The 25062-nt window shown below is 34.0% G+C and overlaps 3 protein-coding genes across 3 annotated transcripts; 1 reads left to right on the top strand and 2 right to left on the bottom strand.

Annotated features, from left to right (window-relative positions):
- Positions 1-593: 593 nt before the first annotated feature.
- On the bottom strand, positions 594-8475 carry LOC119837854 (wolframin). Its single transcript, XM_038363632.1, has 9 exons — positions 8305-8475; positions 7766-7870; positions 6912-7011; positions 5234-5353; positions 4593-4708; positions 4219-4323; positions 2764-3953; positions 1874-2379; positions 594-1503 (listed from the first exon to the last, which is right to left on the bottom strand). Exons 1-9 carry the CDS (start codon positions 8336-8338, stop codon positions 1131-1133), a joined length of 2649 nt encoding a protein of 882 aa, XP_038219560.1. The 5' UTR covers positions 8339-8475; the 3' UTR covers positions 594-1130.
- Positions 8476-9492: 1017 nt separating this feature from the next.
- Positions 9493-11687, top strand: LOC119837911 (protein SHQ1 homolog). Its single transcript, XM_038363700.1, has one exon. The coding sequence runs from the start codon at positions 9647-9649 to the stop codon at positions 11057-11059; it is 1413 nt and encodes a 470-aa protein (XP_038219628.1). The 5' UTR covers positions 9493-9646; the 3' UTR covers positions 11060-11687.
- Positions 11688-14830: 3143 nt separating this feature from the next.
- LOC119838019 (myrosinase 1-like) lies at positions 14831-19332 on the bottom strand. Its single transcript, XM_038363832.1, has 4 exons — positions 19218-19332; positions 16643-17310; positions 15435-15737; positions 14831-15073 (listed from the first exon to the last, which is right to left on the bottom strand). Exons 1-4 carry the CDS (start codon positions 19330-19332, stop codon positions 14831-14833), a joined length of 1329 nt encoding a protein of 442 aa, XP_038219760.1.
- Between the last annotated feature and the right edge of the window lie 5730 nt (positions 19333-25062).

The following is a 25062-nucleotide window of genomic DNA, read 5'->3' as shown; positions in this document are numbered from 1 at the left end:
GTTCGAAGTCGATTACAAATACATTTGAGATAAATTTATGTTTTCGAATTATATACAACTCAATTTAAATTAAACTTAAGTCAACAGTCGCTGTTTAAGCCGAAACTTATTGATTGAAATTAACTTGACCTAAACAGCGATTACTTTATAGAACCCATACATTGCCTCCATAGGCTATTTCTATACGTACGTCAGTAAATGACCAACTATTGAAAATTGGGAAGATTTAGGGCTGTCGGTTTTACTTGTTGAGTGTCTTCTTCTTTTTTATTAAATGGCAACTCTCGAGTCCGCGTCCCTAATAGCCTATTAGACACTGCCATATTATGTCGAATATGATCTGACATTTTGACTAATACCGGTCATAAGCCTTACTTCATGCAACCAGTTATAGAGAAAAATGGCTTTGTATATCCATGGTTTGTTTTGAATTTTTTAATAAATATTAAATACTGTACAGTCCCCAAACTAGGACAGCCTAATATCTTGGGAATCTCTAAATAATGCATTACGTGGGACAAGTTTAAAAAGTTATTAACTATCCGATAATTTTAGTTCTGAAGTAAAATAAACTTTCGTAATTACCCTATTAATTCAATCATTATGAAAATATTTATAGATCTATAGTAAGGTAAGTCGACAAATGAGTTCAACAATTTGATATTTTAAGGACAATAAATACTTCCTCAACAAGTGTAATTATTTGTTGTTGGCTTAATAAAATATAGCAATTTAGACCTTCTAGCCTTCACATACGGGTTATTTTTCTAACATCTAGTCATGTTGGATAGAAAAGATCCGAGCATTGCGAATACTTTTTTAATAAATCAGCTTATACAACATGTTTTCTATTAAAAATATTGATTTTTTGTTGGTCTTATACATCTCTAGAAATGCAAGTGATATTCATATCCCATAATTTTAAATAACAGAGCGAATTTCCCCTAACAGAAAACGACTCGCATCCACCCAAAAAAACTATCATATATATATATTTATTTCTATACAATAAACAGTTAAAAATTAACAAATCTCTTAAACATGGCAATTTTATTTTAAAAACACACGATCGACGTACAAAAATTAGTCACCAATTTAGCACTGCAACCCCTACACACAACACTGAAAAATCATTTAAAAACTATCACTGGATTCAATAGGAAATTCAATACATATTTGGTTGAGACGGTGCAATCGTTGACAATCGTTCGACACAATTCAGACAGTTTCGACAAAGATGGCGCTCGAGCGCTGAGACTTCCCCGCGCAATTTTACATTCGACGCAACTGATTTCATAACCTAAAACGTTCAAATCGTTGGAGCCGATGTTGTATTGCGTCGTTAGATCGTTCAAGAGCGTCCCTTTGAAACGTATCTTGTCATCCAATCGCAAAAGTTTCGTGTAGTTTGTGAAGAAGTGGTCGAATATTATGTCTATTTCCGCGTGACGCTTCAGTAGACCCCCGCTGGTTTCCATGTTGACTTTCACTTCGTAGATGTACCTGAAATATGCATGCAGTGTTATTATATATTATACAAGCTGACCCGACAAACGCTGCTCTACCTTACTCTTATCATTTAGGGGTATGAAAAATAGATGTTGGCCGATTCTCAGACCTACCCGATGTGGACACAAAATTTCGTGACAATCGTTCAATCCGTTTCAGAGGAGTATGGTATATATAACTAACATTGTTACACGAGAATTTTATATATAGAGATAAAGCGAAATAAAGAGTTAAATTTTAAGGGTTTAAGTTAGGGCACTGTTCCGATTTCCTCAACCATAATAGTTAAATTATATCCTACATATGAAATCAAATACTTTAAACAAAATCATACTTAGAATTTTATAAAATATTATATACTTACTCGTTCATATTATTCAAATGACAGCTTTTGCCACTCTGCCTAGCGGCCCTACGGACAAATTCGCAATCGTCCAAATTTAGACCTTCCCCCTTCTGACATAGAGTCGAAAATTCCTGTCCGTAGTAACACTTGAAATACTCCCTAACAAAGGCCGGCAACCACGACGCAAAATCGTTCCATTTATTTTTCACATTCTTTATTTTCACACCTTTCACATAGCCCTCCCAATTCACGTTCGAACCTTCTAGTACAGAGCATTTGACCTGAGTGGCCGCCATGTTGTTTTCGAGCCAAGATGGCGCGTGGCATTGGTTGTAATAGTCGTCCCAATTGACGTAGTGCGAGTTATCTTCGTAGTCTGATATAAATTCGTTCTTGAGAAGGTTTTTGAGGCTGGTTTTGTCTTCGCTCAACAGTTCTATGAGACCGGAGGGCACACCCTCATCTTGAAACCCGACTATTAACTGATTGCTGAAGTATATTAGAGTTATTATGCCGATGCTTAGCTGAAATGGAATGGAATGTGTTATTGAAACTCACACACACATAAAAACTAAATGACTATGTATATTAATTTGATTGAAGAGTTGAATTTGCCTTTTGTTACTTCGGTTCTTTAGTACTTATACTAAATACGTTTCAGCTTACTTAAGACTGGTGTAAACTCGCAATATCCGTTAATTTGAGTACACTTTATTTGTTTAATTTTTAAATGAATCCAAACAAAAATAGTAGACGAAAATTATATAAAATTAGCTTCTCGCCCCGGCTTCGCCCGTGGCACATATATGTATATAAATCGGTTTAGCAGTTATTGCGTCAAAACGTTACAAACATATAAAAATACAAGTTTCCACTTCACAATATTAGTATTGTAGATAATTTAATACCTGGAAAGGAGTGACAAATTTCTTAGTAGCCTCAGTCTTTGCCAGCAAACACGTGACACCCAGCCCCGTAGCGAAACTGAGCAGAACCGTCATAGTGTACAACAACCTCGATATCGGTATGTACTGTAAAAACGCGAAAATCGGCAACGTAACCGTCACAATACCGATTATTGGTAAGAAGAGGAAAGAGCACACCAACGCCAATGTGCCCCGTATCAAACCATATGTTGTACACCCGTGCGAACAGGTTATAAACATTTGCAACCAACTCAGTGTAACACAGTGCGGGAGGGTGTACTTGAAAAACCCTTGCCAATTGCTCCTCCGAGCCATTGCAATCAGAATGACGGGAATAAGGAGCGAGAAAAACACGCGGGCGTTTAAACAAAACTCGATGCTATTCCCTAGTATATAAGACGGATAGTTTGATATGTGCAAATCGAGAAACCGCCAACCTTGGTGGACGACCGTATCTTTCTCGTACGGATACTTCGCCAGAACATTAATCCCGAATGATACCAATGCCAACACGTCTGGATACGGTCGACCATTCGTGCCGAATGAGAACAGAGTTAAAAACATTAGGCAAAACGATAGAACGCAGAATTCTGAAAACGGCACCCATTGCGTGGCTATAAAGGGATAGAGGAACAGATTGACAAAAAGCGCCAAGAAAAACTGCAAAAATGGCGCCAAATTGTTGCGCACGAACAAATTCTCCGATTCGTCCGGCTGCAGGTTGCCATCGCTGTACCGAAGAAATAGCCCAGACCACTTTCGAAAATCGATAAACTGCCTTTTGGCCAGCAGCATTTTAAAGGTGCATATTACCATGGCAATAATACTAACGTAATACATAATTAAAGGTACTAGGTGATACAAACTGTCTGTGCTTACAGACAAATACGCTACGAGAAGGAAAGAGAGCTCTAGATTGGACAACCTGAAGGACAAAGAGCCGAAATAATAGAGCAATTTTAGGTACAGCACTTGAATAAACACTTGGGGGTGGAGAAAAGCCTGTTGCAGGATGGGGATGTGGTCTAGGGCCTTGAGGCTGGGGTCTGTTAGGGTCAATTCGTAGCTGACTAGAGGCAATTCGCCCTGACAGTAATCAACGGCGGCTGAAACTAGATTATCGACTGTGAGATTGCGGATTTCTTCGTTGGAACGGCATCGCTCTGGGTAATCTGAAAGTGACATTGTTGAACATTAATTTACATTTCTGTAATTCAATCACATTCGCAATAATATTCGATGTAGCTGCAAAATAATTTGATATCACGCAAATAATATCAGTGGACGATTTGAAGTATTTGATCAATCCATAAGAATCTTTATGGAGTATCAGGAATCATTTAAATGACCCAAAAAATAAATAATTTAAGACCGTAAAGAGAAGACTATATCCTGTGGTTTAAAATAAGATCTTAATAAGATCAATAGCAAACATACCTTCATTGTTAATTTCTGCAGTCCAAATAGTACCATTCCCATGGATATGGTCTCCGGCTTGGAGTGACTCCAAAGCTTGGCCATCATTCAGTGCTGGGGCGTCATCTAATAAAATTTGTAATGATTGTAGTAAAAATTAAACATACAATTTTAAAACACTTATTGTATTTATGATCATTCTTTTTTACGTGAAAGGTATCCATAAATATTTTGAAGCCCCAACCTTATCAATGCCTATGCCTTACGCTCAAAGACCGAAAAGCTTTGAAAGAATAACTAACAATGCGTTCTGGCAATGATGAAATGCAACGTCGATTCTGAAAATAACACATATTATATCATTTCTTTTTGATAAACCCTATTCATTAACATACCATGTGACTCATCCAAAGCTTCGTCTTCCGGTTCTTTTTTGAGGGTAGTCGTACATATCTCACGGATACGCCGCTCTAACTGCGCCGTTGTTATAAACTGCTCTCCGTTCGATAAACTGAAATATTATTTACTAGAAGTATTCAATTTTTACTATGGCGTACCTAACACCTGAATATAAATAAAGCGCAAAGGTGAATCTACCCAAATTATAGGACCGAAGGGGCTGAAATTTGTCATACAGATAGCCACTATGATGTCGGCGTCCAATAAGAAAGGATTTTCGTAAATTCTAACCCCGTGGTTAAAACTGGGGATAAAATTGGCGAAAAAAACGGAAGATTTTACAATAAACATTTATATTGACCACGCGGGTGCTAGTTTATGATAAAACAAATTTCATCGAATAAACTAAGATAAAAAAAAACATACAAATAGTGCCCACGCTTCATTAAAGAGCGCTAGAGATTCTGAACTAAGAAATTAATAACATAAAATTACATTATGCATATCTACATTATGCATTATATCACATTGATATTTCATTACGATAGCAAAAGAATAATGCAGCACTTATAAAACCTCACCATGAAATAGCTTTTTAGCGTGAACAAATTAAAAAAGAAAAACTCATCATAGTTACCTAGCAAAAAGGTCCCTAGCCGCTTTCCTGGCTACAGTCTCTTGTCTGCTGGCGGCGAGGCACGACTTGGCGCGGACTATCGGCGCACTGTCCTCGTCTATCACGCCGCTGCGAATACACCTGGCGATGATACACACAATTTTAAAACAAATAAAGTATAAAGTATGGAAAAAATCGCTTTTCTATTATTGCTGAAATAAAAAAAAAACGTTTTTTTAAGGCATATCCACCTGTTCATCCAAATATAAGTCGCATTAATCCTCGATATGACGCAACAATTTTTGTTCTGTTTTCTACAGTGTTCAGGAGTGAGTTTTTATAAGCACATTGTAATAATTGGGAATATTATCGTTCAGTGTGATGTGGCTGTTGCTTAACTACATAAGGCTAAGTTGAAGTTTAGAATCTGAGGTGAGAAAAGGATATGGAATTTATTACAACTGTGGCTCAGAATCATGATGACATTTATTCTAATAAAGTACTATTTAAGCATGGTTGGTAATTAGAGAAGCTCTGCCACAATATTGATTTAAATTCTTTTAAGCGAAGTCTAATTAAGTATAGAAGTTCAATACGAATTCGAAACATATAATCGAATTCTTATTCAGGATATGACCATGACCATAACCTATTCATAAAAATATAAGAAATGGTTTTTAGAAGACAACTTCTGCAGGTTTGGCTAGGCAGGGTAGGCTAGCTATTGGTTAGGAAAAGGAGGACAGGAGAAAAAAAAGGATAGAAGGAGGAAAAGGAGGTTTCACGATAACTGAGGTGACGGTGCAAAGTTCGTATATCCTAAATCCGAATCTACATTTACTATTAATAAAGAGAAATAATGATAGCATGCGCTACGACTCACATATATTCCTGTAACTCAATCTGAACCCTATTCCACCTCCGTTGCCAGAGCAAAAAATCGCGAAATTTCTCATTCATTTATTTAAACTAATATACCACTTCATTACGAATACATGATAGAGAATTGCAGTGAGAACGGAGAATTTGTTTTCAGAAATGTGTTTACTGTTGTTGAAGAAGGAATGACAATATTGATAAACATTATTTGTTACCTCATATCATTTCTTGCATTTTAATTTTTCTCGCTACGCGTTAACGTGGCTGTCGTCAAACGATGCAATTTTGAAATTGTTGACATTTTGCGTCATGTACATATCGTGAATGCCAGTAACAGGAAGCAAGCGAAAATGAGCACAAAGATCCGATATTAATTAATAGAACATAAGGGCGCAATTTCATACAGAAATGAATAAATTTTCGCCGTATCGTTAATTACAAAATGAGTGCAATAAAGTTATATGTTGGATTCAAATTATCTAAGAAGACTATACCTATCAATATTATATGCGAAAGAAATTCTTTTCTATTTCTTAAACTACTAAACTGATGAAATTGATACAAAGCTATTACTTATACACTAAAGCAGCTGGATGGAACATAGTGCGATATCAGTCAGTAGGAATCCGACATAACTCACGGCCTTTCCCAAAGGCCATGGGCACACATGCAAGACATCCATACTTAAAAAAAGATTAGGTAATATAACATCCCACTATGAACAACAGGAGTGGAGTAATAATGAAAAATAGATACTTTTGCACGTAGAGAATTGTAGAAACATTTTTGTAATGTCACTACAATTGCAGTTAACACATACCTTCGCAACATTCTTCTTGCTTCTGGGTGGGCCTGTTCAGTGGCGCATATGAGCCATTCCAATGCCTGCTTGAAATTTGATATTTTGTCCGCCTCTAGTTCTGGAAAAATGAATTAATTTGTAAGTTTTAATGTCTGAATTTTTAGCAATTAAGGCAAACTCAACTTAAGAAAACTTTTTCGAAAGCCAACCAAATTGGAATTACGGTTCAGTAGCTTAAGTAGGTTTTAAGTGAAAGAACACATATCCATCCATTGCAAACATTTATATTATTAGTAAGATTCAATCATCAATGCACTGTCAACATACTTATTGATTACATAGTCTACAATAATGTGTAAGTGTCTTCTGTTCCCTTGTATAAGCAAGAAAGAAAAACAAAATATGGTAGCCATGTAAATTTTTGTTCACTCGTACCACTGTTTTGTTTTTATGATACTTTACAACAGTAGCTTTAATAGGCATCTACTAAATTAATTAAATAATATTAAATATTTTACCAATATTTAGCCAGTCTATCTGTGAGTGCCATTAGCTTTATAATATGTGCAATGAGTAAAACCACGCTGGACCACTAGTTACACAATAAATTAGTATTCACTCAAAGTCCTGTCAAATCATTCTAATTAATAATGATTGTTGCCCCTTAATACAGGTAAAGATGTGAGCATGAAACCCAGTGGTTGTCTGGTTCGATGCTTGATGGGGAACAATAAAAATTGGTCTGACAGCAAGAAAAAAATTGATCTTAAATCAGTTGATTTACAAAATCTTTCCCACAAAGTTTAATGGGGCACAGGAATTCACATACAAATTAATTAACAGATGTTTTTCTTATAATTGCATATACTAACCACATTTTTCTTCTAATAATTGTTTAGCCAGAACAACCTGTGATTCAGCACACCCATCTTCGGCCAATTGGTTTCTGAGACGCTTCAGAGATCCTTGTGGTCCATCTGAATGAAATAGATTTAACAAAAATAACAATGAACCAATCATTTTCTTGAATTTACCTTTGTTCTATGTGAGTAGAATGAATTTTAATAAGAAAAAAAACAATTTAAACCTATGCGTATGTTAACAATATAATTAATCATAAAGTTCAATGGACAAAACATTCACTAATAGATAAAGTTTTTTAAGAATAATTTGCCTCTATATTCTACTTGTAGGACAAACTTAAGCAGTTGATTTGCTCCTCAACTAGAATATTTAAGTGAATTTTAAAGTAGGTACAATTCACTTAATAAGATTTTTTACCAATTGAATTCAAAATTCAGTATGTACATTATTTATACTGGAAACATGAAGGTATATTTTATAAATAGGAATATTATTGTTCTTTATTATCGATGCACCTAATAAAAATAAATGAATTTCAATTACTTACCATGCAAATTCCAACGCTTCCTTCCAACAGGCATTATTTCATAACGTCACAGATGATAAAACAACTTTCTTATTTAATTATATTATTTTATCCTTATGTAAATAACGTTAAAAAAATCATATTTTTATGATCAATCGATTGTTTTGTCAATTTGGCAATTGGCAATTGGCACTTGCGAAATTGTCAATGTGAAGTTCACTTGTGGGTGTTTACAGTTTTCGTATAAATTTTAAATAAATCTTTGTCAAGGATCTTAAAGCGGGACTCTATTTCGAGTAAAAATAAAGGATACTTTATTCGGAGTTATTTCTATATGAAGCTGGACAATCCTATGACTGTTAATAAAAATTTAAGATGTGATAAGTCATTACGCTCGCACCTCCACCCACTTTCTATTTTGCTCCCTCATAATATTATTATTACGAAGCTTAAAATAGATACAGGTTAACGAGCAGATGAATCAGACGCATCCTTTATCTATATTCAAACAAAGTAGATATACAGGTACTTGAATTAAATGTTATGGATAAAACTATTTTAGGTAGGTAGATTATTTTAAAATAACTTAGTATATTTTTATTTTTTTAATTAAATGTCTCCGAATAAAGTTGTGCCGATCGTTCACATTCGCACGAATACGCAAACCCCCTAGTGTAGAACGGTATTTGCTAATGGTTTTTCCTAATGAGCTTAATACACTTCACTAAATTTAGTTTCTAAATTCAGAAGCAAGAGGCTTGTAATTATACTGTCCTTAGGCAATAAATCCGATAATGGACATAAAGAGTGATGTAGAACCAACAAATAAATCTTGTGAGACCGTTTATTCAGAAACAAATTACTATCATACGAGAAAGTATAAGTGCAAAAAATAAAAGATATGTTACCAGTGATTACAAAATAAACGTATTAACCTTTTAATGTTTATAATTTAAATACCTTCAATATCATAAACCGTGCTAACAAAATTTATAAAAGTCAAGCAAGACGACTTTAATTTTAAATTTTTACTAATTTGCTTGTAAATATTGAAGCAAAATTTAGTAAGATGAAAAAATAAAATGTTATGACTAATAAGCGCATTACCTCAGATATAATATAATACTAAACTCTTTAACCTACAGTAGGTATGATCAATAATGTGATGTAAAATGTCAATAATTTTTAGTTTCAACCTGTGGGCTGTGGTGTCAACTGTCAGTTTCTAGCCAATTCTGACGCTGTATGGTCGCCCAATGCGTTGTGAGGTTCGAGAAATCAGTGTTTGGAAAAAAATAAATAATGGTGTTAACATAAACTGGATTTACTGAATTACAAGAGACTTTGTATTGAAATAGTTAAAATGTTGACGCCTAGCTTCAAACTATCACAGGATGAAAACCACGTGTTTATTACTGTTCATGCACCATACACGAATGTTGGAGATACGGAAATCGATGTCGACGGAGAGAACTTTTTGTTCGTTTCTAGTCCTTATTTTCTAAGGCTGCGCCTACCAGGAAAAATAGTTGAAAATGATAGATCTAAGGGGTCTTATGTTTGCGATTCTGGTGATTTCAATCTTATGTTCGACAAAGAGACACCCGGCGAGCATTTTGAAAACATGGACATGATTACTAGTCTTTTAGCTCCACGAGACATACCAAATGTTAATCCCAGTTTAGTTGAAATGCTCGAAGAAGACGGTATCACGATTGAGGAAGACCAGGGTGAGGCAAGTAGCGAAAGTAATTCAAATAAATATTCCTACGGTTTTGCGTGCAAGATCTCTACAGATTTCCGTGATGTCGGCAGTGAGTTTCCACAAATTTTTGAATTAAGAGTTCCCGAAAAAGTAAGTCTAAATGAGCGCCATGGTTTACGAGAACAGTACGAAAATCATAAATTCTCCTCTGATCATTATTTAGCTGATTTATTTGACGAAGAACTCATAAGCCCCTATATAAAACTTACCCTGTCATGGGAAGCCAATGATTTTGACAAAGATGCTGATTTTGACGAGGATGAGATCAGTTTGTTGAAGGAACTGCCTAACAAACATTATATTTTAACTAAAAATGAACATAAGCAAGTACTTTTAGGCCTTATAGATATTCTGTATGGCTATTGCTATGATAAGAGAACAACCTTGAATGAAAGTACAGTTGAATCTAGCTGGACCATAAATAAATTATCCTCAACATTAAGTTGGTTTTGTGTTTTCAATGATATGAAACAAGTAGTTACTGCTTCTTACCGACGAGCTTTGATATATCCAATATTTAGAAACTTTGAGCTCTGCCAAAAGGTTCAGAATGATCTGATTTCTCTGTTAAAACATGGTAAAAAGTTCATAATAAAAGGTTTGGTGAACATTCACAAAATGTTCAATTCAAGCAATGATGCACGATATATATTGAACCAGTTGTATATCAACGATTATTTGATTTTTATTCAAAAGTGTCGGGTTGAGGAGTTAGCAGAACTCTGCAATAATCTGACCAACATTGAAATAAACAAGAACGACCTGTCTTTAGAATTGGAGGAATTGGAAGCTGCTGCGGAAATGGTTAACCAGGAAGAGTCTCAGGTTATGGAGAATGAAATGGCTTTGAAAATGGCATCTATGTCTTTACTGCCAGATTTGAAAAAGTCAAGTAATTACCTACTCGACGATAGTGATAGTGAATCCTCTGATTCAAGCAGCTCTTCTTCAGACAGCTCATCTTCAGACAGCTCATCTGATTTGGACTCTGATGATGATTATTCCTCTTGACGCGATACCTTGGAGTACGCTGGTAAAGGCTTGTAAAAGCTTTTTAGACTGAAATGTGATAGACAATTAGTTCTATGATGAATAGAAGCAATGGACATTTGAACACTTATGTGATTTATTAATGAATACTTTTTGTGAAGTAGAAAATATACCTATACTTATATAATTGCTGTGTAAATGGTGAAATCAAACACACTTTATTGCAACAATTTATACTCGAAATAATGTTGTTAAATGTCTCATAAATATATCATAACAAGCTTAATTCTATTATATGTGCCAAAACATTAAATTTGTTGGAAATTTGCATAAGCTTTTTAGTAATAATTGAAGAATAAAATGCTAGGTCTGCTTTTTCATATAACAATCAACCTTTCCTTTTCTAAAAGGGTATAGCTATAGATAAACATAAGTATGTAATTTATGGATCTGTAAATTAAGCTAGTTGTACAAGTATATCTTATTTTATCTATGTAATATGATAGTGGAACATTTATTTACTATGTTACTATAAATTGTCTATTGTTGTACTCATATCCAATTTGAATAGATGTTAATATCCAAAATCTTTCACATAAATTTTAATCTCTTAAAACTTTTATTAAATATATGGCAGACTATATTATTATTGGATTGGATTTAATGTATTGTGTATTTGTTGGATACAATAAAAACAACATTCCTATAAAAATATTTTATTGGCCTTTCACCAAAATGAGTATAAAAAAAATTATTAAATTAAATTTTTAGTTGTATAGCATTGAAAATTTATTAGTTATATTGAAATACAGGCTACTGATGTTGAAAATACATTAGGTATATTCAGATATAGGTTCATCTGACTGGACAGGCATCTACTGTTTTTTTAAAGTCAATTGATTGATGAAACATGTGCTGCACTATTCCTCACAAGAAAGCATGGCACTTCACTATTTCTGCAATAGGCATATAATAAAAAGGCCAGATGCCTTTAGTATATGGTAGGTACTGGGTTGTAGGGTTATAGTCTAATGGTGTCATTTCTTTGAAACTTCAGTTTCATCTGTACAGTTTATCTGACTTAAAAAAAAAGAAAACTAAGAAATGCTCGATTCGACTGATTTGTTTTGATTCATCCTTTTTCATTTGAAGTCTTGTGTGGTCCCTGTGGTCTCATTTTAATTTGGTCCAATTGTGACGATGGCAACCAACACAGTTAATTTGTTTAGTATATCTTTAGAATGCCGAGTCGCATTGCAATAGTCGATTCTGCCTTGTTTTGGGGAGGACAACAGTTTCGAATAAACAGGTCATGAATTACTAAATACTTATCCCTTTGTGTTAGACTTTAAATAGAATGTAGAAATCGAGTGTAGAATGCTACAAGTAAATACTTTATTATTTAATCACTAGGCATTAAGCTTATAAAGTTATAACCAAGATAACATTTCTCATACTTAGCTTAACATGCTTAAATACATATATGGCCATGACCAGGAAGGCAGTGTCGATGTTGTATTGTATAATAATTATTTAAATTTACTTTTCGCGTTTGTGCCTGTCTAATTTTAAAGTAGTTTTTTTTTTCAAATATTCTCTCTATAAACATCATCTCTCAATTATCTAAAATGGTTATAATATGCAAGTTTGTACGTAAGCGATACTCAATCAATAAACGTTTTGCGCATGTTCGTATGTAACGGAACGGCTATTATAGCCCTATAGGTTAGATAATATAATACTATAGCAGGTAGCTATAGGTATTATTTACTCTATTTCGGTACAAAATCGTTCAGAATCCATTCCACGAGACGTCTACAGTGAAGACAATTTTGTTATTGGGCTAAAGATGTGCAATTTAATTTAAAAATTTTTTCAGAATTAAATGCTTAATTTGAGAATTATATAGTATAAAATTCTCATCATTGATAGAGACGAGCGATATGTTTCCAACCGCGGCCATCGCAACATTTTATTATGCCTACTTTCTTATAAAAGCAATAAATTATTTCAACTGTTTATGTTGTAATATTCGTAAAGGACTGTTAAATTTCGATTTCTTTTTTTTAATTTTTTTTTATACTACAGCTCGGTAGTAGAAGTTATGTTTTGCTAAATTGTTTTTTTTTTTACCAACTTTATACATATCGAATAGGATCAACAGGGGTTGTCCTGTTAAAAATGTTATTTATTGGGTCGAAATGTGAATCTATAGGTTCATTCATGACCTATCATGTTTTTAAGTAGGTACATCATCATAAATGCGAAAGTTTGTTTGTTTCGTATACATAATTTCACGTCGCCACGGTGTGATTTTATTATGTGATTTTTCTGTGTCTGGAGAAAGATAGGAATATAGTGACATAGGCTAATTTTTACTACGAAGCCACGGCCCAGGCCCTAGGTAAAATAAATAATAAATTCTATCTACACGTGTACTGATTCCAAGAACCGAGTGAATAGCGTATGGGAATAGATATTTCAACGCAGCGCGTCGTCAAGGCTTCTGATAGACCATTTATGGACAAATAAATATAATTGTCCACGTGCCATATTCTACGTAAGGAGATATAGGCTAACGCACAGATAGGGATGAAACGATAAATAATAGAGTTTTATTAATGCTGTACAATTTTTTATTAAAATTTCTTGTTCCAAGTCGAGTAACTAATAAGTTTTTATTATTTTACAAATTAAAACAAATGTGTAACTTAAACTTTCATTTGTCCCAAAATGTCACAAGCAACAAATTATTATTTAATTAAACAATATTTTTTTAAATTAGGTATTAAACGATAAAATAAATATTAACTATAATTTATTAAACATCTTAAATTAATATAAGTTTCATTAATGATATAGCCGCTATGATTACAAAGGAAGTCTTGGTATTGATGGCTGAGCTAGCAATAGCATACGGGTCTGGGTTGTAGTCGAAATCGATGGTCCTCGATCGCACTATTTCTTTAAATACATGTGCAGATTTACGTGGCGTTCTTGTTTTTTCTGGGTCATTTGGATCGATTTCGTAGAGACCGAAACGGTTACTGAAATTGAAATGACAAGTGTTAAAATCAAGAAGCTCCGTTCTATATAGTGGAGTGGCACTGAATATACCGAAAATCAGTACCTGAAATATCGCTAAAGTTAGCCTATCGACACAAGAAACTAGTTGGACCATTCAAATAAAAAGGAATAATATCTAATATAATTTTATGTTTTTGGAAACGAAAGGTAGGCACTTTTTATGACATATACAAATTGGTGGCCCTGTATCATTGATATGAAATATAAGATAGGACGGTAGCCACGCCCCCGCTTAAATTATATCGGCAAATGAATGGTAAGTTATTAGTGATTAAGACGCATATTTTTCAAAAAATTTTATATATATGATGTTTGTTTCGCTCGTTTTTTTTTCGCTTCGTCTTGTCTCGTCGAACAAACAGACTAGTTCAGAGGCACAGTAAAGTATTAGTATTCCGTATTGGGTGCACAATTAAGAGTTTTGATTTGATTTAGTTTTAATCAATTAATAATGCAGCATATTCGAAACCACATATCAATAAAAAAGTCGGGGGTTAGGCCAGACGAGCGTGCGTGAAATGAACAGATTTTTGCTCTATCCACTTCACAACTGTTTGAAGAAGAAAAACATCGTGGGGAAACCAAGAGTTTGACGACATACGAAATTAGACAACTCGTGCTTGCATTACGGTACGAACCGGTCACTTCAGTGGGAACATATAATATGGACTGATGATGATGATGACGATGATAGCACTTATATACTTACATGTAGCCCCAATCCCATTCAAAGTTGTCCATGAGACTCCAGGCACAATATCCTTTAACATTGACTCCATCATCAATCGCATCCAGAACGGCAGTTAGATATTGCCTAAAGTAATTTACCCGACCATCGTCATTCAAGCCAGTGCTTGATGCAAAGCCATTTTCTGTTATGTAAATAGTTGGGTTGTTGTACGTATCTTTGATGTATACCAGTAGCTTGCGTAAACCGGGACCGTAAGTCTAAAAATATTAGTAAAATTAAAATATAAATAACTGCCATGTTGATGGAGCGTTACTTTAAATTAATTAATAATTAAAAAATTCAAAATGAAATAATTAAGGTCGTTTAAATTCTAAGAACAGCTACATAAAAATCTGCCTCATCGCCACTGAGCGATCTAAACCAGCAGCATTTAAAAAAATATATAAAAATAAGCGGAACTAGCTAATAAAAATGTGTTGACTCAAATGTCCAAAATTATTAATCATTTATTAATCATTAAAATTGGTGATTCATTCAATTGATTAGGACACCAATTTATTGTTATGTGACATAACTTTTCTCACAAAAATGTTGAATAGGACGATAATATTTACTTACACCAATCCACGAAACAGTCGGCCACGATGGGTCCATATAGCTGCCTACTTGCATGTCATCCATCATAGACGGCACTTCATGCATGTTGACTACTGATGCGTTTCTGTACGCATAATTACTCGAGTAATGGTTTATTGCCAAGAAATCTGACGTGCCCTTCATGTAATCGATTTGTTCTTGAGAGAAACTGCGTAGGCGGGATTCCGAGAGACCCTGTCTAGCGCTCGCCTCAGCGATGAGGTCGATAAATCTTTGCGGGTAGTTACCGGCTTCCGTGAGAACTGGGTGGGCGTATTGGCCAAGCTGAGAAGTAGAATTACAATTAAATAATATTCTGAATTGTTGTTTTTGTGTTTAAGGTGAATTCGTGCTACAATATCGCGTAACGAGAAACCTGTCTGTCCTTTATATACCGAAGGTCTATGCTTTGAAGGTCATGTTATAAGTTTATGTAAGTACCGTTAAGTTATCGTGAGACCCCCTCCTTGGTACAGTGGTTAACGCGTGAGCGTAGAACCAAGGGGTCCTGGGTTCAATTCCCGGAGGGACGCACAAAAAAAACATGTCTCGGTCTGGCAGGACACAGAAGGCTGATCATCTACTTGTCTGTATAGAAAATCGATCAGTGAAAGAGATATACATCATCTGCCCCATACCCCACTACACACACGGACACGGGACCTAACTTAAGTACCGTTAAAATCCATGTTCAAATACAACGCGTTATCCCTAGTCGAACCCAGTTACAATTAGTTCTAACTAGACCCAATTCAAGTAAAATATATTTTTCCAAATACAATGTAGTCTCATAGTTGAAGGTGCCTAGTGGTTTTTTGAACAAGCAGACAAACAGAAAGAAGTACTAACCATTATGTTTTGAACATCAATTACGCTTTTAATGCACAGAAATGCTGCAGTATGTTTGCTGCTTATTATACTAGTACATATATACCTATATACCAGTAAAAAGATCTGATATTCATATTTTATCTATAGAAAAGTTTCCCTAACAAACAAAAGCAAAAAGAAAAATATCCAATTAGGTTGTCGGTTGGAAGTAATGGGCGTACCTACATGAATTTCGGTGATTCTGTTTTATTGATATAAAGATTAAAGAAGATTATAGGCGCTATCGCCTTTGTGCAATTTTTTATCAATTACTAATTAATAGGTGTAAAATTTAAATTCGAATTTATCGCACAACTTACACGGAACATCATGGAGTCTTCAGCTGCTTGAATGTCGTCTGGTGAATTGCTGCTTGGCATACTCATTTCTGCGTCCAAAGCCATACCAACCCTTCCACCCTGATGTCTGAATTCATTGTCGTAAATGTGGTACGCTCGCGCATGAGCGAGAAGTATATTTCGACCACATTCATAGTACTTGATACCAGGAGATCTCAATCTAGGCGCGTGGTTGACACTTCCATAGCCAAGGAGGCAATGTACGTAAGGTTCATTGATTGTAAGCCAGAGCTTTACTCTGTCACCGAAATTTTGGTACAAAACTCGGGCATAGTCACCGAACCAGCCCGCAATGTCTTCATTTAACCAACCCCCTTGTTCATTCAAATTTTGGGGCAATTCCCAATGGTATATAGTTAAAAAAGGCGTGATATTGTTAGCAAGCAAAAGATCGATTAATTTGTTGTAATATGCAATTCCTTCTGGGTTAACGTAGTCAGCGCGACCGTAAGGTAGTATTCTAGGCCAAGATACTGAAAATCTATAGACATTAACTCCCAACTCTTTTAGGATGGCGACATCTTTTTCGTAGAAATGGTATGAATTAGCAGCAACGTCGCCGTTTGTTCCATCCCTAATGTGACCAGGATCAGTGCGTACTAAATGATCCCACATCGACCAGCCTTTTCCTAAAATTGCGAGAAGAGAGTTAAATGAACGTTGAATTTATAGCAATTGTTAGGGCTTCAATAATTGTTCTGTAAGGCGTTCAAATATTGTTATTGACAGAATACGTTTTATTAGATAGCTTTCGATACCTTTATAAGATAGTTTTCAAAATTCGATTGCAATGGTATTTTACATGTACTGAATTACAAATAAATATCCCTTTGAAAGCGAATTTACAATTCTGAATAATAATTTTATATCTTTACATTATCTGCAAATATTACCTTTAATACTTGTATGATATGATAAAACCTTAAAAAATAACGTGACTCTTTCTGCCACTTAAAATTAAAAATTACGCAAAGCTTCTTTTCCGATTTTATTAAATAGCATAAAATTTGATTGGTTGGCGACTTTAAAAAAATATTGACGATAACAAAAGACCGGTAATAAGCAACTAATAAAAAATAATTTTCGCATATCAATAGAAAAATTATTCATTTTAATTTAAAGTCTTGAATGTAGTAGAATTAAAATAAAACAATGAAATTTATATAAATACTAGCTGCCCGCTCCGGCTTCGCCCGTGGTACGTATATAGCCTCTAGGCTTTATCAATAAATGGGCTATCTAACACTGAAATCGGACCAGTACTTCCTGAGATAAGTGCATTCAAACAAACAAAAAACAAACTCTTCAGCATCATAATATTAAGTATAGATTCAATGCATTTTTCATAATGTAATAATATTTTTTCAAACTATTAAAACATGCTTTTTGAGTTGCAATTTGCAAATTTGTTCACCAATTTTTATGTTAAACTAGCGGTCTGACCCGGCTTCGCTCGTGGTACGTTATTTCTCTCCATAAGAACCTTTTTCTTCCTTAAACAATGCTCGATTCAATAAAAAGTGTTCGCGCTTGTTTCGAGTTCTACAATTAGTAACACGTTTGGCGATTCATTATTATTGATTTATGTTATATCTAAGTTACACGTGTCTGTGTGTGTCATCAGAATAGTTACGAAACGAATTAACCGATTTTGATGAATATTTTTTTGTTTGAAAGTTGAATAAGACGGAAGTGCTCTTGTTCTATATTAAGCGTAGCCGCATTCAAAATCTAGGTTATTGTATTTTTTTCAAAACTTCCCTCATATTGAATCAAAATAAAACGACTTTGTTTAAAAGAACATGAGAGTCAAAGATCGTTAGAAATCTCAAATCCAAAATTGGCCAAATAAAAGCCTACTTCAAATATCTATCAAATTCTACTTCAAATATCTATCAAACGTTATAACGCAATCACAAAGTAATTATATTCTTAATCTCCTATAAAATTACCTAAGGGTTGCAATATCTTCGATTCGGATCGATTTACATGTAGCTAGATAGGTATTTATGACGTATAAAATGTTCAGATAAAAATAAAAAACGTTATGTTCGAATCGAGAACCTTCCATGTAAATTATCCAAAGTAGCTGATCATGTCCCAAGGGAATATAAATTATACACATATTACTAAATTTGAATTCACAAACTACTATCAATAAAGGAGTTATTAAAAGAAGCTTTTAAATAGGCATATATACATGATGTCCCGCCGACGATGTACTAAGCTCAATGGTATTTAAAGTTTTTCGTATGCCTATTACATAAATAATATTTGAATAACAAAACGATGTAAATTGTCGTATCAAATCTCTTCTTTAACTGTGTAGCTTCGCGTAGGCGGCATGTCTCTGCGCTCCACTAGTGTGTGCATTATATGGCCAGTTAGGGCCGTACACATACAGCTTTGGGAATTCATCCAAAAAGAAAAATTATGCGTCGGAAATTTTGTAAGTATTTTATGATGCAAAAGCTATAAATTCTATTGAGCATAGTACACCACCGGCAATACACGGCCTCGTATTTCACATTCTTACCTCCTTCATTCCACGCTCCTTCTATTTGGTAGGACGAGGTAGCAGCACCAAAGAAGAAATCATCTGGAAATTTCCTTAAGGACTTCTGCGTTTTACTCTTGGTCACATTCTTCATTGATACTGCCTGTATTGCAGATAATAGGCTGAAACGAAAAGATAGTCTGTAATTTAAGATTTTATGGGATCCAACTATATTGGCAATTAACATTACTTATCATAAACAAATATCCATGTAATTGAGAATAACATTATAATGAGTAATTATTGACAATATTTCGTACAAACACACAACTAACGATAGCACCTTCATAATATGAGTACAGAATGTTGGTGAAGTGGTGACGAAACAGATCAAGACGTACCAGATTCGATACCCGTGTCGGGTCGGGTAAAAAATTATAAAAAAAAGCAACACAATGTCAGAAAGGTGGCGGTGCCTCGAAAAGCATGTACATATATAACAATTTTTAGTTCTAATGCTTTAAATTTTTGCCGCCTGAGTCAAAGGAAGACGTATTGTTACAACTAGTGGTAACTACGGAAAGCGTGTTGTAACTGAAAACGGGTTTTAATTGTAAAGTATACGTAGTTTTACTATCCACCCTATTACCAGTTTTGGTTATAGATTGGATAGTAGGTAGGTGTTTACTTACGAGAAAATTGCATTGAGGAAGTGAGAAAAAAGATAGAAAAGAAAGACGATACCTGAGTAACACAAACGCCTCCTTTATTGAGAACATGTTTGCAACAAAAACTTCGAGTACTAACGTCTACGACTAATTTTTATCCAATTTATAGGTTATAAACGCTGAAAAACCCGAAATCCGATCATCAGAAATTATCTTTATGAAATCTTATTGTATATGTCATTCGTGTATAGGATGTTTATTTATACGCTTCCTGATTGTCGATACTAAAATATATCTCTAATCTAAAAATCCAAGTTCTTCCGTATGGTTTATCTACACTTCCATAGACCTACTAGTATTATAGCGAGGAAAGATTAGTATGTATGTAATGTTTTTACACAAAAACTGCTGGACCGATAACTTAAATTCTTTTACCATTAGTAAGCTGCAACTTTGCTGATGTAAATAGGCTATAAATATACCACGGGCGAAGCCGGAGAGAACAGCTAGTTTGGACATAAAAAGATATGCAATTATTATTATTTAATTATACGAGTACTATGCATGGGTACACGTAATTTTAACACAAAAAATATTCGACGCTGTAAGAATATGTATCTACCTTCATAATATTATACTAGCAAATTGAAAAAGTTGTAGTGATGTAAACTGACTACAAAAGTTTATGAGCAATAGACATAGAAACGTCTATAGATGGCTATAGGCGCCAGATGCTATACCAAAAACCTAACCTAACGACAGCTTATTTTGTATTTACTATTCAAACTTATACTAAAGAATGGTTCCAAAAAGTTATTTTGTTACCTAAAGCATGGTACAAAACTCTTAGTCAACGAATCCGACTTCGCTATTATAAAAGCGGAGCGCTACACTGCGCATGATCCAACCACAGATTAGTAAATAGTTATTCCGGTGTGACACACACTTGAACAACATTTTATTTGATTGTTTCTTTGTTGCTCTTTTTCTGAATAGTTCGTAATGTATAGTGCAACTTCACTCGATCTTTTCGAACATACTGTATGTGTATATCTTGAACAAAGAAACCCAAATTAAATCATTCAAATCAAATCTTATCTATTTCTTGTAAATTACGATAAACAATCATTACGGAGAAATTAAAAATGTAAACCTTTGGTACAGGTACAGATATGATACTATGTTTAGGTGAATCTATATACTTAGTTACCTACAACTTGCAAGGATATATTAAATAAAATTAAACTTTAAGCATAGGTTTTTATTAAAACCAGCGTTATAGCACCCCTTTTACAAACCTCTTCGTCAAGTTCAAATGCAAATATTCCGATTAATACTAATAGTCCTGATCAATCCCACACAATTATATATTATGCAAATTATATTCAAGGTCAAATGCGTTTTTCTCGTTTCTTAGAGGAGTATTACACTATCATTTATGTTGGATCATAAATGGTCATATGTTTGATCCATTTTAATTGACAATTTAATTTAATGAAAAATTTAATCATATCTAGGGATATCATAGGGATGGAAGTAACACCAACTAACAGAGAAATTATCAACATTTTAGGAAAAGTTAAAAAACTACATTAAATTAAAAAAAAAACAAGGTATATTGATTACTATTTTATTTTACTATTTTACTATTACTATTCATTGTACAAAAAAGGTTCTGAATACCTGCAGGGCTGAAGTATAAAGCTAAATATATCATACGGAACTTTTTTCAATTCACCTTGTTGGGTTTTCAAGTTAGATTAGGCGAATATATTCGGAAACGTCAAAAATGTATTAATTTAATGTGACTTTGCATCACACATTTCAATCAAGTCATTATACATCAATTAATATTTACCAGTAGTTCGAAAAACAGTTTACGAAGAGCCGCCAAGGCACGCTGTTGTTACTATTTAAATTATAATAATATTACATCTATATTTTTCATACATATTAAATCATTATACCAAATAACTATCCTGTGGTTCTCAAGCGACCCAATCTCGACTTTTTCGAGACTATAAGTTACTTACAAGTCGGTTTATAGACATATTAAGATCGAATTTTTAATATTAGGTACTAAACTCTGTTACTATGAGACTTACCTCAAAAGCGGATACCTACACCTCAACTCATCAATTTATTTCTTACTTTTGACCTTTGGAAGATATTTCAATCCCGCCAGAGCTCACAGACTTGTCCTACTTAACTCTTAAAGAAAAATCACTATTGTATGCGGATGAAGTCGTGGGTACAGCTAGTCTTATTAATTTTAATCAATTAAATATATGTGTATTATTACTCGAGGTCCTCGAGGAATAAAATATTTTCTGTGCTTAAATTATAGTAGTATCCGATCCGTAAAATTTAAATTATGGTAGTGTCCGATCCGCAGAACTGTTCTTGGCCAAAATTCTTTTTTTCCTCGAATTTGTCGACTTCTAAATCAATATAGTTCCGAAATCAACATCTTCAGTACAAATTCATACCCATAACTCCGCCGTGTATTTCTAAAAATCTTATGCCGCTGATTGTGAATTATGCAGTAAAACATTGTAATGTTTTCTTTATACTTTAGTTTTAAGATGTTTAAGATGTTTAATTTATATTATGCATGTTGTATTTACCTTTTGAAGGTGTGCATTTAGTTCTTAATTTTTTATTCATTTATTTAGTTATTTATTTTTATTGCACTTAACACTAACTACAAAAAATTTAGAAATTAAAAACTCTTTAACGGATTTTAAACGCGATTTATTCATTATTTAGAGACTGATCCCTGGTCTCCCCGTGACCACACTCGCTGTAAAGTGTTCGAAACGTCGGGTTAATAATAATGTAATGAATTCATCGCGTTTAAAAGATTTTATTTCTAAATGTATAACACTCGTGTAAAATACAAAATAACTAGAAAATACAAAAAACTTAATTATAAAATTTAAAATAAAATTACATTATAAACAATTGGCGGTCTTATCGCGATTTCTTGCAGAGAACCAGACGTCCAGAGAGAAATTAGATAGAGGAGGAATATTTTTAAAATTTACTTCATGTAATTTTTTTAATGTAATAACTGTTGGTGAACCTAAAATAAATAAATAAAATATTCCAGAAAGGTTTTTGGGATTTACTCGAGCGCGTCAGATAAATATAAGAGAACCTAACCTAAACCTATTGGTGGGTGCGCTCAGAGGAGACACAGGAAATAAAAAAAATATCGATAATTCTCAAAGTTTACGCTCAAAACGTCAGCTTAGAGAAATTTGGAATCTCCTTGTGTTGTATGTAAAGAGCCCGAATATCTTAATCTGACGCGCTTGAGAGAGAGAGAGAGATATATATATATATATATATATATTACCTTTACTTCTTTCACAGTCTGTCAAGGCTTAAATCCAACTAATATTATAAATGCAAAAGTTTGTAAGGATGTGTGTGTGTGTTTGTTGCTCTTTCACGCAAAAACTACTGAACCGATTGCAATGAAATTTGGTACGTAGACAGCTATACAACTGGAATAACATATAGGCAACTTTTTATCCCAATATTCCTACGGGATACGGACTTACGCGGGTGAAACCACGGGGCGCAGCTAGTCTTTTATAATTGACGAAATGAATGGGTTCACTATCTGTGACCAAGGTTGTATTTATCTAATACTATCGGTCCGCCCCGGCTTCGCCCGTGGTACATCTCCATCCAGATTCTGCTAAGATTATAAACGTGAAAGTTTTTAGGTATGAATGAATATATGGATGTTTGTAAGGTGCTCTTTCCGCGAAAGCAGTTTATCGACGCCCACTTCGCAACGGGCCGTGCAGCAGAAAACGTAATATTTTAATTTCACCACAATTTCAAAACTAAACGTCCAATTTTAATCATTCAAAGACCAAATATTATCAACATAAACTGTACTTATTGATGAAATAATTTATTTTGATAAGGATTAATAGCGTGAGTAAAATAAACGCGTTTAAATGTAGTCCAAAAAAAAATCAAGATTTTTAAATAAAAATTTGGTTGTTGTGCCTCACTCGACATAGATATGTATAGTGTGTCGCGGACTTTTTTGTAGATATTTATAAGATCTACAATTAATTCTAACATTTTATGGTTCTATCTTTTGTAGTTTAGGCAGCGTACGCAAAATAAGTAACTTCATTGGTTGATTTTATTCAGTTAATCGAAAATATCTTACGGAACCCTATTTTTTCCAAAATAAAATATAGCCTTTGTTACTCGTGGATAATGTAGCTTTCGAATGGTGAAAGAATTTTTAAAATCGGTCCAGTAGTTTTTGAGCCTATTCATTACAACCAAACAAACAAAGTTTTCCTCTTTATATTAGTGTAGATATAAAATTCTCGTGTCACAGTTTTCGTTGCCATACTCCTCCGAAACGGCTTGACCGATTTTGATGAAATTTTTTGTGCTTATCCGGTATCTATGAGAATCGGCCAACATCTATATATAAGAGTAAGGCAGAACATCGTTTACCGGGTGCAGCTAGTTACATATATAATTTTAAACTATCTTTGCAGCCCTAGCTTTATGTAGCTAGTATAACGCAGCTCCTCTATTGCAATGGGGCATTGTGTCTATGAACACGTGTGGGGGGCAAAGGTCGAGGGTCAACCACCTACCAAGAAGAAAGTTAGGGGTGTATACAAGAGTTCTTAGAATTTATCTTATAGAAAACTGGCGCCAGGGATTTTATTAGTATTTTTTACGTAATCAACGTACATGAAACTATTGGTAATTTCAACCTGGGGCCAAGGGACTCTCTGTATGTTGACTGTCTTACAATTTTAATAGCGTGACGTAAACGTACTGTATATATTTTGTATAGCGGACAACAACCTTAATACTATATAGATCTGTTCGAATTATCGAAAACAAAATAAATGTATGAGAGACTTGTAAGAGCTTGTTCCATTTTATTTAAGTTTCAAATGACATAACTACAAAGACTTACTGACGTCTATTGATATGAAAAAATGCCAAAAATAAACAAAGTCGATAAGAAACAAAAGTCGTTCAAGTGCGAATCGGACTCCCGAAAAATTAGCTAAAGAGCAATTTCAAAAATATATTTATTCTATACATCCATTTATGATCGGGCCAACTTTTTTTTTGTCACAGTCAGCAATGGAGCTGGTGGGACGCCTGATGGTAAGCGCTACCACCACCCATGAACATTTGAAGAGGCATTAGGT

The sequence above is a fragment of the Zerene cesonia genome, chromosome 29 (assembly GCF_012273895.1).
Source record: "Zerene cesonia ecotype Mississippi chromosome 29, Zerene_cesonia_1.1, whole genome shotgun sequence".
NCBI lineage: Eukaryota > Metazoa > Arthropoda > Insecta > Lepidoptera > Pieridae > Zerene > Zerene cesonia.
This window is presented reverse-complemented; position numbering and strand designations above follow the sequence as displayed.

Excerpts from the sequence above, each read along its gene's own strand:
- LOC119837854 (XM_038363632.1), bottom strand. The coding sequence starts at position 8,338 with ATGCCTGTTGGAAGGAAGCGTTGGAATTTGCATG. Across the intron at positions 4,324-4,592 it reads AGCTTTGGATGAGTCACATG|ATGACGCCCCAGCACTGAAT; the intron begins GTATGTTAATGA and ends AAATTTTATTAG. Across the intron at positions 2,380-2,763 it reads AATTTGTCACTCCTTTCCAG|CTAAGCATCGGCATAATAAC; the intron begins GTATTAAATTAT and ends ATTCCATTTCAG.
- LOC119837911 (XM_038363700.1), top strand. The coding sequence starts at position 9,647 with ATGTTGACGCCTAGCTTCAAACTATCACAGGATGAAAACCACGTGTTT.
- LOC119838019 (XM_038363832.1), bottom strand. The coding sequence starts at position 19,332 with ATGAAGAATGTGACCAAGAGTAAAACGCAGAAGTCCTTAAGGAAATTT. Across the intron at positions 17,311-19,217 it reads AGGAGCGTGGAATGAAGGAG|GAAAAGGCTGGTCGATGTGG; the intron begins GTAAGAATGTGA and ends TCGCAATTTTAG. Across the intron at positions 15,738-16,642 it reads AAGACTCCATGATGTTCCGT|CTTGGCCAATACGCCCACCC; the intron begins GTAAGTTGTGCG and ends TCTACTTCTCAG.